This window comes from Ascaphus truei, chromosome 2 (assembly GCF_040206685.1).
Source record: "Ascaphus truei isolate aAscTru1 chromosome 2, aAscTru1.hap1, whole genome shotgun sequence".
Taxonomy (NCBI): domain Eukaryota; kingdom Metazoa; phylum Chordata; class Amphibia; order Anura; family Ascaphidae; genus Ascaphus; species Ascaphus truei.
Genome location: NC_134484.1, coordinates 226,786,755 through 226,804,485, shown reverse-complemented (window position 1 = coordinate 226,804,485; position 17,731 = coordinate 226,786,755). Strand labels below are relative to the sequence as shown.

Here is a 17,731-nt window from a genome sequence, read left to right as displayed (position 1 = left end):
GGACGCTTTATACATTAGGCCGACAAGGCACAGTGCCTAGGGCCTCCGAACCTTTTAGGGCCTACAATATTTCACTTGAAAAAATACCTAAACAAAAAAAATCACAAAATAATAGAAAACAGCTCATTTTAATTTAAAAGGCCTTCGAAATATCGATACCTTTAAATATCTAAACAAAAGTATCGGTGCCAAATATCGCTAGTATCGAAAGAAACAAGCAAACGATGAAATTAGCATAAAAATGAGTAAAAATATCGGACACACAGGCCTCTAAAAATAAAAGTGCCTAGGGCCTACGAAGGTCTTAAAACGGCCCTGCGTGCCAGCATTGAAATGTTACCACTTCCAGCACAAATCAGACACGTTTTATCAAGCCGAGCAGTTTCACACCTTCAATGCCACACGTCTTATAATGCTCATGCTGTGAGAACAGAGATGCTATTTATGGGGATCAGCAGGGAAGTCCGGGTGAGGGAGTATCCTCTAATCTCCATTTTAATTTGCTGTCCCACATACCAAATCCAAGATTTTATTTTTATATAATTTGCCATTACTTAGTGAGCTTCCCTGTTTTCAAATCAAATGATAGAATTGCCTCTAAATCCTGTTTTGAACACCTATGCACCTAGACGTCATTTGCTTATCTTAGTTACAGTTTGCACTGATTAGTGTACTGCAGCTGTAATATGCTTTTCTTTTTTTTTTAAATCCAACTAGCGCCCATTGTTCAGAATAACTTGACCTGAACAAAATAAACTGCAGTGAGTGCTTTGAAAACTTACCTTGCCAGGGTTTTGCTGTTTAAAGTGAGACAATTCCTGCAGAAATGCACTGTAGCTGGACCATGATTCTTCAATACATTGAATGAGCCTGGGCTTGCATTCTGATATAGAGCCGATAACCTCCCACCTGAGGGACGGAAAAACAAGATACAAAAGCTCAGCAATAAAGACTGTATCAGCAGCAAAGACTCTAAAAGGATGATTTAAAGAAGGAGTGGCCAACTCCAGTCCTCAAGGGCCACCAATAGGCCAGCTAATAAGGATATCCCTGCTTCAGCACCGGTGGTTCAATCAGTGTCTCAGTCATTCATGAGCCACCTGAGCTGAAGCAGGGATATTCTTAAAACCTGGTCTGTTGGTGGTCCTTGAGAACTGGACTTGGCCACCCCTGCTTTAAAGCCTCAATCTCATTTAGATATGCACTCTGGCAGTCTTAAGCATAAGAATTTACCAAGATGTCTAACAGTTGTAATGTTTGTTTCATAATTAAACCTGTTCAATATGTTTTCAAATTGATGTCCAAAAGCCTAGCACCAAATTCCATTATGTATTGTAAAAAACATGCTGCTTTCACAGAGGGACTACTAAAGGGATGACACCCAAGTGAGTTGAGAAAGGAGCAGTCATTCCAAAATGTATAATGGCTGCCGTAGTCAAGACTACTCATGAAAATGATTTCACATCCATTTTGTTTCTCTGACATAGCGAGCGCTTGGAGATTTGTCACTGCAGTTTGTCATAGGGAAAAATTAAAAACGCCAAGGCAGTAACAATATTCATAATAGTAATTACATTGCTTTATCCTTATATGCTGCTAAGTAATTTGACCAAGATTACACAGCTGTCACTGGAACACAACATGGAATATCCCATGTGACAGGAGATTCGTTGGGATTTCATGTCAGTGACATTTAGGAAGAATTTAGACCACCACAAATTGTAATTCTGGCAAAACATTTCGTTTTGACTTATCAGCAATCCTTCTTAGTATATTGTTAAGTGTAAAACTGGAATAAAATGTAACTAATAACTTGAATAGTTCTGTTGGGGAAAAAAAGGTGCATTATGGTGCTAAAGTTCTCTAGAAAAAGAAAGACCAGTCTCAGGATGAGGCTGGAATGCGGCTGCCCTGAAGTTATCAGGTCTACCTACTGATCAACGGCACCATTTCTCCATTGGTATGTTGCGTTCTGAAGACACCTTCCAGTCCAGTCAAGTGAATGGGCCAGAAAGTATCTTATGGAATAGCACTGCTTAGTAAATATGGCCCTTAAGAAGGGCGACTATTGAACTCACTATTAGACTTAACTGTATCTCTCAAACAAATAAATTGGATGAAAAATAGTTCAACCCCAGATCTACTTAGAAGTCAACCACAACAAGGTCAAGATTGAGGGCACAGGAAGCGGTATCATTCAACTAAACATACAGTATATTTAAAAATAAATTGCAAAAATGTACTCAATTCTTTTAGTCCATAAAAATTCTCTACCAACATTCCTTTATCCACCAGAAAAAGGGCTTAGAAGAGTTTTGATATGTCCCATCTGCTTTCTTGCCAGTGAGGTACCACTGGTTGGTTAATCATTTTATTATGTAAGGTGTGAGTAGGGTACAGAGAAAGATTTTTGTTATAAAAACTACAGTGCAATATAAAAGAAGCACAGGAAACCTTAAATAGCACACATGGTTAATATTGAAATCCCTACACTAGACACAGGTACCTACACCAGATCAAATATCATGGGGAAATAAAGACGCTGGCTGAGAAGAAAGTTTACACATTGCTGTAATCTTTTCATGTATAATGCAAAGTAACACATTTGCCCAGTATTAGTTGTTCCTGTAACAAATGACACAATGGTAGAGTTAATTAAATAGAGTAGGTATTTGTGCCGCCCAATTGCAGAAACTAATGTAACACCCCTATGAACACACATACTGTAAGTATATTGATGCACATGCCCTCCGGCCTATGACTGTGAACCAAGGAAAGCACTGAGATGATAGAATACCAAGAAGGATGATATTACGGAATGAGGGCTTAAGAGAGATATAGGTAGAGAGGAGCACGTGAGCCAGAGAAAGACCTGCGGAGAGAAACAGAGAGGACCTTTTCATGCCTTGAAAGTGGCAGCAGGCTTAAGACGCTTTGGCCAAAGGGTTAGACTAAATGACCCTTTTTCAAGAGAATATATAGGTATTGCACTGTGTATTTTTGTCACATTGGAAGTAGCTTTGGGCATCTTTGTTTGTTTTTTGTTGTATACATTTAGCCACGCCCACTAGCACTCCTTTGGACACTTATATACATATATATATATATTATGTGGTAATGTTTGGGGTTTCTCAGAGCTTGTTGGGAATCTGTGTGTTCCTTTTCATTGTACACAGTCACTCTTTGCACAGTAACAGCCCTGCACCTATTAACACACCTATATTCCACACGAGGTCCAACACTGTGCCGGTACCAACAGTTAGCATCTGGGCCACCGGGACTGAGTAAGAGACACTGTAGAACAATTGTGCAACGAGGTACATTACTATTCTCTTTATCCGATTGACATAAGTGTTGTTCTTGGTCGTCCGATTCTGAGGGCCACTGTATATGATTTCTGTGTTCCTCATATATAAAGTATTGTTATTCAAAGGGTACGTGTCTTGCTGCTTTGTCTGACCCCAGCCTGGTTTCTCACTGGTTGAATATTCTCTCTATATCAGTGTTTCCCAACTCCAGTCCTCAGGGAACCCCAACAGGTCAGGTCTTAAGGATATCCCTGCTCTAGCACAGGTGGCTCAGTCAAAATGACTGAGCCGCTGACTGACCCATCTGTGCTGGAGCAGGGATATCCTTAAGACCTGACCTGTTGGGGTTCCCTGAGGACTGGAGTTATGAAACACTGCTCTTATGTATTGGGGAGGTAGAATCAGGCCCGCCATAATATCTACATATTAATACATCTAGGCGGATTACATTGGAAGCAGTTGATACGAGGGGTCCCTACTTGGAATGTGATGACTCTATATCTTCACTGAGGGAAAGAAAAGGGGGCATCCCCTACATTTCTGGAACTGCTGAGAGAAATACGAGACAAAGAAGAGCAGATAGCTCTATGGCCAAGAGCATATCGACTAACAGTTGATGGGGACCTGGCGACAGCGCCGCCGAGACATGGCCAGTGGAAGAATGTGGGGGTGCACGAGAGGGGGAGAGAAGTGCGGATTGTGCCCGACAAAGTAGGAGAGCCCCTCGAAGAGATGCACAAACTCATGGCCTCAATGCAGATGGAAAAAGTGCCGGGAGAAGACGCTCGGACGGTATTTGAATACATCTAGGGAAATAAAGAGGGGTTAAACTTATGTCTCCATTTACATTTTTATGATGCACAGCTCTACGACAGGGAAGATCTGAGCCCCATTCAAATAAATAAACATAAATAAGCAGCTTCACAGCATAGTTAGTAGGAGCTTAAGTATCTCACAATGCTTACATTCTGAAACATACATTTTAGAGAAATTAATGATTATTATAACAAGGCAGAGTAAATGCTGATCTCTAAAAGGGATTTACCTAATCTGATGTCCAGGAGCATTTCAGTATCACCTAGGACAAGTTACTTTTGACAGAGCCTTAATGTATTGTACTGTACAGTGCAGACAGACACACACACAGACACACACACACATATATATATATGGCCTGTAATTGTGGGGGTGGCCGTGCTTTGTCCGTTTATTCCTCAGTGAGCACCATCCTCTCCTGCTCCATTTTCAATTCTAAGCCTTCTAGGGTAGACCTTTTAAGGCCAAACCCGATTAATGCTCAGGCTAAGCCTACCTCACCATGTCCTCCTATCCGTAAGGATCCCATATATAACTGGATGAGCAAGAACTATTTCATTGCAAACATTAACAAATGTAGCCTAAAGAGGCAATTCATGTGATTCCTTGTTGACAAAGGCCTGATGGTTTTCCAGACGTGGTATGACACCAGTAACTTGATCCCTGCAGTCTTCTCTTTTTGGCATTTCACCAACATACTGAAACTGATCTGGCCTAGAACACAAACATGGATACACACACACCCACCCACCCACACACACACACTTGCACAGTCACCAAGCAGCTGCCACCCACAGCTGCTTCTGCTCATCATAGTGTCAAACAAGCCCCAGTACTGGCACCCCATGACATTTCTTTCTGTGGAGATGACTAATGTCCTCATGTTCCAGTGTAGTAAATGTCTGGTGAGGCAAGCTCGTGCTCTGCCTTTTCAGTGACCAGCCTCCAGCCCCACCTCCACAAGACTTTCTCAGAGCTACTGGAACAATCTAATCATGTGAGTAAATAGTAAATACCAGCAAATGACTATCATGACATACTGCTTTGCAACATGATGCACACAATGTGACAACTGGAAAATATGGAGAACAAGACCAGATCAGACATTAATCTAGGATCACATTCCGGCAATGTAAAATTGGCTGCCGACCTCTGGGAGGGATGACTAGCAGCTAGAAGGCAGATTCATCTTGCTCTTCTGCACATAACACATAGTTCAACACTTATTGATTATCTGTGAGTATCACTGGTCTCATAGACCTCAATGGAGTTTCACCAATAGAAATATATTTTTTCCATTAAAATGCCGTTTCAGTTCCTGAAACCCCATATCTCACATTTTGCAGACCTTGGAGGTTGACATCTCTGATATTGCTTCCTTCTTACAAATAAATGCGATGTCACACTGTACAACATTTACTGGAGTTTTTGTGAAATAAAGGAAGCTATCTGTACAACTGATAATGATTGTTTCATAATGTAAGAAAGGTTAAAACGCTTTCCAAATTCCATGCCGAACACAGAACAGTACCATGTAACAACAATTCCAAATTACCTAATAAGTATCACTTTCTTTAGGGACCAGATATGTACTCTTATCTAACAAAGGAAACAATACTGCTGTTCTTTCCAAGTTGCAGTGATTAGGAGGCAATTATAAGAACATTCACTATTGTGGTTCTTTTTAAGAGTTATCAAATAAATCACTTAAATCAAGTTTGTAAGATAACTCCTTGAGACTTTTAAAATGAAGTATGTGTTAAAAAGTTAGTGATTTGCCAATATACAATATACATATATACTGAATCATCATATTTATCCCATGTCGATACACTGTTGGATGAAGGCTACCCAATGATCTTCCAAGTACTGCAACTACAGTACAAGCTTCTTTTCTCCATGCTACTTTTGTTTTTTTTTTGTCTTGGTCTTTTAAGGAAAAAGCAGAGGAAGCCACTAGGTGGCAAAACGTGCGTCGGGATTTACACGTCAGACGTCATCACTGACACTGCGTGAGTGAGAGGTCTGAGAGCAGGAGTAATTATGGCTAAAGTATTCCAGAGCTTGTAGGTGCCCCTGATTTAGCAATGTCGTTCTAGGAACGCACCGAATGATATCAGGTTTCACCTTGGCTCTGCCCCTCTCCTATAAACCCTGTAAATGGTAGTGGATGCATTATTTGGTAATGACACTTACAATTTATGCATCCAATTTCCAAGACAGGATTTCATATAGAGATAGGCAGAGGGATTACTTTTTAATCCTTTATGGTACACCTACCACTTGTGTTCTAAGTCCTGATGAGAAATTTAGCATAGAGACAGCTGCATTAGCTCTATTAAAGCTGCTAGAAGGCCATTATTTTGCTATTTACTCTATGCTGTTCAGATATCCAGTATTATCAGGTTGTACAGTATTGAATATACTAATTTATCTCTCAGCCCTTGTAGCATGTTTTAATCACACAGTTAGTAAGTGTTTGCTATTAACTGGTTAAGAGTTCAAACTGTGATCCCTACACCATTAGCATCATAGGTGTAGCTAGTTAGTCACTTTATCCGTGGTACAGCTGGAATCTCCAACACTAATTGTCTTCATTTGTTTTTATACTTAAAAGCGGACTTTATTTAAAATTGACCAATTAAAAGATACATTAACACTGATATTTCATCCAAGCAATGATCTAAAATTACTTTTCACATGAAAATGTTTTGATTTCTAATTAATATATAGGGAGTGCAACAAAGAAGAGGAATTGCGTTCCTTTCAGCTACCCCCTTGTGTTATATACAACTTCAAATCCTCTGGTAGCCTCCCTTAACATTAGTTTCAATTGAAAGTATGCTGCTGCTGTAGGAAAGTTACCCCCCTCCCCCTATCCTTACACAGTGTTTTTTAATTTCCCTTAAACTCTACTCACCTCTCCTCTTATGACCCAGTGTAAAGTTTACTTCCAGTTTTTTTTTACATGGTGGGAAATGGGGTTCCACCTTAACCAAAACACCACTATTTCTGCCCCCCCCCCCCCCCCCCCTGGTTCCCAAGATACTTACTGGTGAAGTTACAGGGAAAACAAAATGGCTGTCAAGTCCCAGACCAAGTCTAATAGGAAAGTGCAACAGCATCGGTTGTGGCTTCCTATTGGATGCCCATTTAAATCCCCTTTAAAAAACAGGAAGTAATATTGGTAATTTAATCAGTATCTCAGGAACTGGGGGGAAACCCGGAGCTGAAAATAGAGCGGTTCAGCTCTGAAGGATCCCCCAGATACTTGTGTTGATATCAAATCCTGTAAAGAACTTAATTCTTTTCAGAACAATAGAACTACTGGTCACCACCACAATATCCAGTTTAGGTGATTGTAATGGCATAAACCATACACCATAAAAGGCAGACACAACCACCCCCCACCCTATAAGTCAAAATCAGGGCACCGAGCTATCGGTTTCCAATTGACAATGTGGCAATTTGGCTAGCAACAGCTTTATATGGCTGCTTTTGTCGACCAAAGGCCAATGCCAACAGTAATCAGCACAAAACAGGTTTCCTGGGTATAAAGTATGCAAAAGCCAGTCCTGAGGCAGTCACTGGACCCTCATCAGAGAGGCAGTCACGCCACCGCCATGTGCCGAAGGGGCCAGGGCACTCACAAACGTTTGCTTGCTTCTGAGCCCATTCTGGTATGGCATCAAAGCGTTAATTGACTTGGATGAGGTTTACTAAATGCTGTAACAATATAGTTTATCAGGAAATAAAATCCATCAGCTCTTAGCAACAATGGCCCAATATTGTTCTGGGGAGTTAGCCAAATTAACACTATAGACATTACAACATCTAAAAATGTCACAGGGATCACTGCATTTAAAGCAGCACATACAATCCAATGTTAAAAGGCTTTTCCACTAAAAAAAAATGTTAGTTTAAAAAAGTTACCGTCTACTTAGTTATATCTTCATATGTTTAAGCACCTTTGGTGCTGTTGGATCGGGTGAATGGCACGGGAAGCAACGTAACCCCCAACACCCTTTACAAATATCTACTGGAGTCACTGAATATTCATCAGAAAACACCAACACTGCAGATAAACTTGAGTGTCTTATTCAGCTGACAGGTAAACACGTTGCCCTCCTCACTTGTCATAATGTTTGCGACTATACACTTGACCATGGTAATATGCGGCTACTGTATATATCATTGTGTATATTGATTTATACAGTAAAGTTCCTGGAAAACATTTAGACAATACTGAGTAGAAATATGTTGGAAGTACAACCTAATATTTATTTGCGATGTCAATGAGAACAGAAACATGTTTGCTACTTTGGCGCCAATTGTAGCCATTGGTGCCTGCATCAATCAAGAAAATCTCATCTGATTGAAATTCTCATCCCATCACACATAAGAACTAAAAGTCATAAGCCATTCAGCATTGTCCCCAATCACTTTTCACATTGGCACTGCAGATTTTCCATTTCCTTAGGATGGAACCTTTCTTCCACGATGGATAGATCATTTACCCCTGCACATACTCCCTGAGATCACTGCCATTCTTAAAACACGATTCCTGCAGATTGGTAAACATTTGAAGCGTTACAATAAAGGACATTCCAAAATCTACTAAGAGTGGCATTTGCAATTCTTTTAGTTTATGTCACAGTGACTCTCAAAGTAAAAAAAATATATTGACTTCATAAATGAAATACTTTCCACCTCTCTATTCTTTAATTCATTCATGCAGTTGATAGAACTTTGCATTCGGTTTGTGCTTGTCATCTATTACAGAATGAAGTCCATGTTAATAATAACTAGGGAGTATGATCTTGCTAGTCCTAACATTTCTTGTTTGTTAAGATGCTTTCCACTCTGGACTTCCATGCTAAATGTAGCTTGTCACTGGTAATACAACAACTTTTAAACCTGTTGTACTTCTTCACTGGGCCATACACACTCATTAGGCATCCGCACGTCATACAGTAGGCCGTATTCAAGTTCTAAGAAACTCAACAGCCAAATGAAAAACACTTCTTCTGACTCACCTCTTATCTTCATTTTAATTACTATTAGCTAGCTATCATCTTCTTTTTTTTAACTTTAGCATAAAGATGTTATCTGCGTCTCTTGTCAACACCCGGCACTTTTTTAACCAAAATGGTATATCTTGACATGACAAGGCATATATAATATATATGTAAACCACATAAAGGGGAGGACGGGGTGGGGTATTTATCAATGTCTCATGTCTGCATACTTGGGGCAAAAATAATACTTATGATTTATAAAGGAAAAACACTCCAATTAAAAAGTTAAAACCAATGGGATTTTCTTCTTTTATAAATGCGGTGCATCATTTTTCCACCCCTTTTTTCTGTGTTCTACCTTAAATGTAAAGTATATTGAGAAACATTTTAGGTTTCCTTATATAGCAGGAATTCTTTGAATCAATCCAAGGACAACAATGACCCAATATAGTGCTAGTTAACTAGTATTAAATGATACAATCTTGCAAAATTGACCTTACAGAACCAGAAGGCACCTTTCTGCAGCATATTAAGTTTGTAAAACTGTATTCAAAAGCATCGTAAAAGACACTCAGCCCCAGCATTTATTTTTGAATGATGCCTTTATCTGCCGTTAGATTGGAATGCATTCCTCACCCATGTGGTATAGCATGTAATGTAATATATTTTGATCCCATCGAGGCTCAATGAGTGTACACGGTCATCATGTTTGGAGAACAGAGCTTGCTGCTATTCATGTCATCATCAGTATCATTATAATATCACACAGGCTTAATCAATACACACTACGATTACACACACTGCTACTGGTTTCCGTGGGACAAAACTTAGCTGGCTGAAAGTGACCCATTTTGTGTGGCAGCTGACACTGCTGTTCTCTAACCTTACCATATATTGAGATTTCCATTTGAATGCTAGGGAATAATTAAACCAGCAGCCAGCTCTAATCACCATTTCTTTGCATTTTATTGTTTCACTTACTGTAACAGATCTATTTTTGCCCTTTCCAACACTGTTTTTACGTTTAAATCTTGTGCTCCATACAGCAGATGTAAGCTTTAGAAATAATAGGTGTCCGGGAGGATTACATCTACGGTGCACTTATGATGGACCTTGTGTGGGGCGGGCCCTGGCATGCCAGACCCTTTTATGATGTGCCACAAATGTCATAGGCACTGGCTCGTATTCTAGGGGGTGATCAGACTGACGGCTGCAGTGCAGCAGCCAGCTATATCAAAACAAGATTTCTCCACTTCTATTTCCTGCACCCAAATTGCCAGTCACCTCATGTGATGACCCAGAAGTGCCGAAGCCGCTGGCACTCTAAAGGTTAAAATAAGGTTCTCCCCAGAGCTGTTGTCTAAAGGTTGCCTGACTTATAGAGGCTTCTGGGGGGAGGTGGCGAGGGGGGGGGGGTAGGGGGGGGAAAGGGGGAGATTGCTACCTTAAGGAAAGTATTGATTATTTAAAGGCTGTCATTATTTGTCATCTCCATATTCAGTGACGTACACACGAGATCTTTGAGGTTCAGACCCCTATAAATAACGCAAATCAACATTTACAGATCACAAACACGGTGTCAGGAAACTATACTTTGGTCAAATGATTTACGTGTGAACTTTCCCTGTCACTGAAGTATGTGACTATGTTCTAAAAAAAAAAATTAAACAAAAACACAGGGTGGGGAGTGTAGAGATCTGTGCAGAGGTACATATAATGGAGACTGATTTGGGTGCAATTATATCTTGGCTTTATTGAGACTGTTCCTTTATCGAGGCAAAACATACAAAAATAACAAAATAACAAACCCCTTATCCCTTTGTAAGGGCTAACTTACATCCCCAGACCCTATCTGCAGGACTGGAGGGATATTCCCATTACCAGGCTATCACTCCAAAGTCCCAGGAAGTACCTTAAGCAGACAACCCTCCATGTCTGTCTCTGGCAGGTTCCTGGGTCCTCTGTGTCCAGGAAATATAGTTCTCTGGGTGTCTGGGTGTCTTGATCTCAGCACAGCCTTTGTGCTCAAGATAGTGTCTGTGTGCAGGCTTCTCTGCTCTCCTACTGTCAGCCCAAATGTGAGCTAAGGAAAAATCTCTCTCCTATTTCCAACAGGAGGCTTTTCTTTGAGCTCTAATGTGGCCAGGTGGAGTCTAGTTAATTGCCTGTCTGCAATTAACCAGCTCCCTGCTGGATTTAGAGGCAGTTTCTCTCAAACAGTGATAAGTCCCTGTTACAGGGAGGTATTTTCCCCTATGCTGCCTTTGCTATACATTGTGGGACCCTGCCAGCAAAGGAAATGAAACAATGCTCTCCAGGTGACTATATATGAATAATAATAGCATGTTCTTGTTCCAGATGGTTCACAGAATACAATATAAACATCACCTCTACTTAACATGCATAGAAGATGTATTAATTACTTCCTATCTGAAGAAAACGTTTGAAAGAGTACACAAATCCCATTAGTTAAAGTGTGAATTTAAAAGGAATAAAAAATAAAGCTTTTAAGACACCGTACGAAAATATTGAACAGATGCTCTGCCGCACATACAAATATTACTCCAGATTACTGTATTCAAGAGTACATATTTTTTTATTTTGTATGAAACCAAAGGAGGCACATCGCAAAACGTTTAGAGGGGGGTGGGCGGGGGGGGTGTTCCCAGGACACCTGTGGACACCTGTCGGAGGGTCATTGCGCCCCCTGAAACGTTGAGCGATGTGCTTCCTGTCTTGGTTTCCTGCTAAATAAGAAACATATGTTCTCTTGTATACAGTAATCTGGAGTAATCTTCATAATGTGTGCCAAAACATCTCTGCTATTAGATATTAGATGAAGCAGACAAGGGACTGGTTCCAGCTCGGGTTCCTGCACTACTATCAAAGACAACTACATCTACTAAACGGCGTTATCCCCAAACCTACTTTTCTGATTGTTTAACGCATTCGTTGCCAGGAGGGCCTGAAACGCATTGCTATGGCGGCTAGAACGGGGCTAGTGGAACTAATATTATAAGCACTGAAGACTGGCCTCTCCTATGGAGGTAACATCAGATGTTGTTGCTTTTCTGGCTGCAATGTTCTAAAAAATGACAAGCTGATATTTCTTGAAATAAAACAAGAAAGCTGATATATGGAGCAGAGAAATGCCTTTATTAATGATGACAAAGTATGGCAGAGTGCAACCGGAAGGCCTTTTTATTTAATTATTGTTTTGTATTGTTGCCTTTCGAGAATGAATACGCAGTTTAACAAGCCAACACCTGCATGACGGGTTGCCTTGGAAAAACAAGGAGGGTGATCAGTGATATTTTAACGCATTGCTCCATTTTCCGTTTGCGTTAAGGATAAGAGTTTCCTGTATGGGATGCAAATTGCTACCCAGAGTTTACCCCACTCGGTTGATATTTTTTATGCAAATGCTAAAACGTCAAGAAACAGAAAAACTAAATCTAGAAAGTGACTCCCAGAGGAGCACGAGATGATAGATCTCCATATAATCTGTGAGCCATGTTAACTCCTCTTACTAACACTCCCCACATGGGGCAAAACTTGTAGCAAAGACCTTGATACATTGATGGGAAAAGACACAGGATGAAAATGACACATTTCGTGTCAATTTTGCTCTAAATTTGCTTTGATACATCACCACCGTAGGATCTGGGGCTAAAACAGTGCTGAAAACAGCACCACATTTATCAAAGGAAAGGAATCCTATCAAAAGCAATGGGGTGTTTTTTTCCATTGATAAACCTGGTGCAATTCTTTTGCACTGGATTCCCCCCACAAGGATTTAGTCAAAAAAACCTACAAATGAGTTACAAAATAAAAAAAAAATAAGAGTAAATATTTCCCGTGCCTACATTCTAGAAAAGGGGTAATTTCCTAAAACACACAAAAAAAATGAAAAATAACGCAGTACCTTTCATCTAGTTGAAAGTCTTCCCTTTCAGGCATTTCTGCCCTTTAACAAAGTTGTCTGCTCCAAACAATGTAATCCAGGTATAGAAGAGTCTGCCGAATTTAACCTTGACTGCAAGGAGAGCCAGAGCGAACTTGACCAAGCCTTGTAAGCTCAGCACTCAGAAAGTCTGTGTTTACAAACCTCCTGTGTGTCAGCTTGTCTTGAATGAAGCTCACAGCGGGTTTTTAGTGATTGGCTGCTATAAATAGACCATGAGCATTTGCTTTGAGTGCATGGACAATCTCCTAGGGCAATGCTGCTCTCCCAAGTGCCTGGCATTCCTATCCCGTGATGTGAGGAGGCAACACCCATTTTATAACCTTTATTGTGACAGTCCTTAATTCAAGACTTGTCGTATCCCAGTTTTATAAACAGAAGGTGGAATCACAGCTCGCTGAACTTTTTCACTATTTGCCTGCAGCATAAAAAGTTAGTGTGGAATTACGTATAGTCACTGTAGCAGATCACACAGAACAAATGTTGATATAACTAACAGGCACAATTTCTGGTTTGGTCAATTATTCGCTGCTTTGTGATTTTTTTTTTTCTTTTCAAAAAGCAAATATGTTGCAACAGTTTGCAAGTTCTATAATGACAATAAAGAAAATGAATTCATTGTTTGGGGTTTTCAGGGTGGTTATTTTGCATGGTTCAATGGTCTTTCTTGTGGAATCACATATATCACACTTTTATGAAGCTACAGTAGCTCTATGCAGGCCGGCCAACAGGTTTCCAAGGCTGATGTTGGAATTCTTGTCCTGGGCCCTGGATGGAGTTTTCGAGCCGGGCGATGAGTTGTCAAGGGGAGGGTGTTGGGGGATGCGTTTGTTAAACGGTGATGGGTGGGTTTTTTTCATGTCTGGAGGCCTCTGTTGGTGAGTGGGTGCCATCCAGATCCATTCAAGGTGATGAGGGGAGAGGAGCGGAGGAAGACTGATGGGGGAAGGAGACCTGCCCACCTGACCTCCTCCACTGGGACAGCTGTACCCCCACCCTGTTGGTGGCCCTCTGTGTGTACTATATAGGGAACAAGACCAGGATGAATTTATGTCTACGTCTTTACAATTTGAAAATGGTGGTTGCAACATCAGTTCCTACATTTTTATGTTTCTAAAAGGCCAATTGACTTGTTTATCCATGCACTTTCATTTTACAAAGATCAATTTGACGCTAGTATGTTAGGGACATACTGTTACTGATAAGCAAATAAAAAGAAATACAGGAGAAAACTGAGTGTTGTACCAGCTACAGTTTGGATATCCCCTAAAAGTTCAGCACAGGTCTGTAAAATTTGGGACAGTTGGCCACTTTACATTTATATGTTGGCTATTATGTGTATAAATAGCCCTTAAAGGAGCAATTCTTGCACTTTGTTTTAAATTTTTTTAACATAGATTTGAAGAAGGGGGTCTGCGGAGCTAAACCCCATTAATTTAAGCTCTGGGAACCCCCCGATTCCCGAGATACAGACCTCAAAGGGGGGTGACTGTAGCAGCTCTGATTGGGCTGTGTGGGGTGAAATGACGGTTTAAATGCTTGTTTTCTGGCGTTTAAAGCTCCTGTGTCACGTAGCCAATAGGAACCTGATGACATCACGGCTTCCTATTGGCCCGTTGGGCGTCGGAGTGTTGAAACTCTGCTATGACATGAATCCTGCTAGAGGAGTAATCTGGTAATCACCAGGTGTGCTTATTTCACTGCCTCTTCCACCTCCCATCTCCCTCCCCCCCCCCCATGCAGGAAATATGAATTATACCAACTCTTCTTCCTCTACTCAAACTCGTTAAACTTAAATAAATAAGTATATTAATGTTACACATCTTAAACATTGAAGTGTACTTTTAACAACAAATAATAACCAAAATACCCGCAACCCTGTCCTTCCGCTGTCAGAATGACAATGTCATTTTCTGGCTCGCTTTGCGCTTATCACATTCATTGCATTCAGGACAGCAAGAGGTGCGATCCAGAGTCATGTGGTCCCTACAGTAAAGGTTAAAGGTGCAAATCCATCCATCGATTGATGCCTTTTTTTTTTTTTTTTTACAACTTCAGATTTCATTGTTTTTTTTCCAAAAGGCATAACAGGCATCTCTGTACATTCTGTCACCTGCGCTTTCATATATAAACGCCACGTCAAAGCCTCCTGTCACATGAACACATAAAACAACACTAGGGGTAGGGAAGAGAGGGGGGAGAGGAGAGCTGCCAGATTCTTCGCACCTGGTCCCCTGGAGGACACTGCTCTTTGTCTTCTTCCATCTGATGGATACTCTGGTGTAACCTCTAGTTTAATGACCAAACCCAACCCTGTGTGATGACCCCCTGCCTGTCCCCGTGGGAAGCTTAAACCAGGCCTTTCCGTCCCGTTCCCTTACCTATTACGTACAATTGGAGGCCTTTTTTTTTTTAAATCCAAATCTGACATTATTATTTAATGCAAACATGGTGAGCTAAGGCAGCAGTGCGCAAACTGGGGGGCGCAACCCCCAGAGGGGGCGCGAGACTGAGTGCGGGGGGAGCAGGGTTTACCGAGGCCCCGCGCGCTTCCTGAAGGCACTTAAATTAAGTGCCGGGGGAGCTGCAGGGCCTCTGTAAACCTAACTAACCTTGGCTCCGGGGGCTTCGAGATCAAGTGACGTCACGTTGCTATGGCATGACGCTGGAGCCGACTCCGGAGCGGGGGTGAGGTGGGGTGCGGAGGTGAGGGGACCGCCAGCAGGGTGGCGCAGGGAAAAAAGTTTGCGCCCCCTGAGCTAAGGTTTGGGAGGGGTTTGATATCCTCCGGTGACTCTCTTGTCTGTTGCCTCTATGTGTACAAGTGCTTGCACTGCCAAGCCCTCCTCCCCTTATCTGTATTGGCTCCTTCATAAGGACAGGGCGGGATAAGGGTAAAGAAAACACCTGATGGATAAACACTGCCTCATTCAGAGGCCCCGGAGAAATGTAATTTGTTAATAACTGCCAAAAAATGAAAGCAGCCAAAGCTGTGATATTTATTTCATGGTTAGATTGGTTAAGAGAGGACAGTTAGACATGTGAGATCGCATCTTCAGGTTTTTTTAATCGCATTTCTGGATCTATCAGCGCCTCACTTCCTGTGCAAACCGCGTGCGTTCAGCACGGTGACCAGGAAGGCAGAGGGGGGACAAAAGGCATGTGAACACAAACATTGCACAAGGGCATCCACAGAGCGCAGAGAATGCCCAGAGCTGGGGGCCGCAGCGCGGGTCAAATTGGCGCACACTGTGTGTTTTATCTAGCTCTTCCAGAAAGGAGTTCAAGCAATACAATCAGCAAGTAATTAAACTGCAGCCAACTCCTCGTCAGCCGTGTGATAATGCAACTTTTATGCATGGTCACCAATTGGTCCCATCACTGCCTGGTCTGGGAAGCTGCAACTTTAGGAATACAAGACAGCCAGACTTGGATCCACCTACTGTAGCACTAACCACTCATTTCAGAATCATTTTGTTAAACAAAACAAAAAAAAAAGTCTCCCATTATAAATCAGAAAATAACTTGAGAAGAGGAAACTCTTACATTGTTTGGTAAATAATACACCTGTTTTGACTGCAACTACTGCTATAGATCTATTTCCAGCATCGGGACCTCCTTTTTCCCCAAGATGCTTACTATTGAAGTTACCGGCTTAACTAACTGTTTTTTAAAGGGATTTCAATGGACATCCAATAGGAAATCACATCCAATAGGAAATGTCTGTTTTATTGCCCCAAGGTTTCTCACCCTGTTACAGAAATGGCGGGTGGGGCTGGCCGTGGAAGGGGAAATAAAAAAATAATCAGACGGGGGGATTGCTGCTTTAAGGCAGAAAATATGGTAATCTAGTTTTTGTGCTCTGATATTTATCAGGTATTGAGGACTGAATATTATTATTATTATAATAATGAATTGGCATAGATATTTTTGTAAAGAGAAGCTAAACACATTAATCACAGCTAAACCAATGCAATCAATGTTATAAGATGTACGGAGATCATGCACAAGATTAACTGGCAAGAAATATAAGAAGAGTCCTTTCCTTTCTTCTATTTTAGGCTGTTATCATAGGACCTTGCGGTATAGGTCAGGGGATTGTCCTGCCACGTGCCAGCGTCAACTGGATAACTGGAATTATAGTATTATACGGGGTATTTTCTCTATAAACTTGATATCCAGCGGACCTGCCAGCGTTGCCTATGGATGGCTTTCTGTCGATTTAGATCAATGTCACAAGCCAGTCTGCAGACAAGACTTAAAACAGATTTAGGATCCGAGACTGGGCATACGCAGAGAGTCCTTTAATGAGCTGTACCCAAGGCTTGTCCCAGGAACAGACAGAGTGCACGTCTCCTGAGCTATGCTGGCAGCAGCTGTTTTGTTCATTCCTGTTAACAGTGTATCATGTGAGTAAGCTGTAACCGCCCAAAGCCACATGACAAACAGGTTCAGTTTATGCCAGTGAAAGCATTGGCAGGCTAAGAAGACGCCTCTGCTACAGAACTGATGGACTTTGTCACACACATATTCCAGAAAGCAAGGCAAAGAACCCACACGATTACCTGTGTATCTGCGAGCTTCTTATATCTACACTGGCTGCCTAGTTTACACTGTTTTAATGC

General features: G+C 41.3%; 1 protein-coding gene across 2 annotated transcripts in view; it reads right to left on the bottom strand.

Annotated features, from left to right (window-relative positions):
• The window catches only part of RETREG1 (reticulophagy regulator 1), a 167,925-nt gene that overhangs the window by 30,947 nt on the left and 119,247 nt on the right, over positions 1 to 17,731 (bottom strand). Inside the window, exons 1-2 of one of the 2 annotated variants that reach the window (XM_075585925.1) lie at positions 13,068 to 13,265; positions 783 to 909 (exon numbers count right to left, since the gene is read on the bottom strand). In XM_075585925.1, the coding sequence (XP_075442040.1) occupies positions 783 to 909; positions 13,068 to 13,102 (162 nt within the window). In that variant the 5' untranslated portion in view covers positions 13,103 to 13,265. Of the gene's footprint in view, positions 1 to 782; positions 910 to 13,067; positions 13,266 to 17,731 lie in introns of those variants that run through there. The other variant, XM_075585924.1, reaches the window with a different exon arrangement.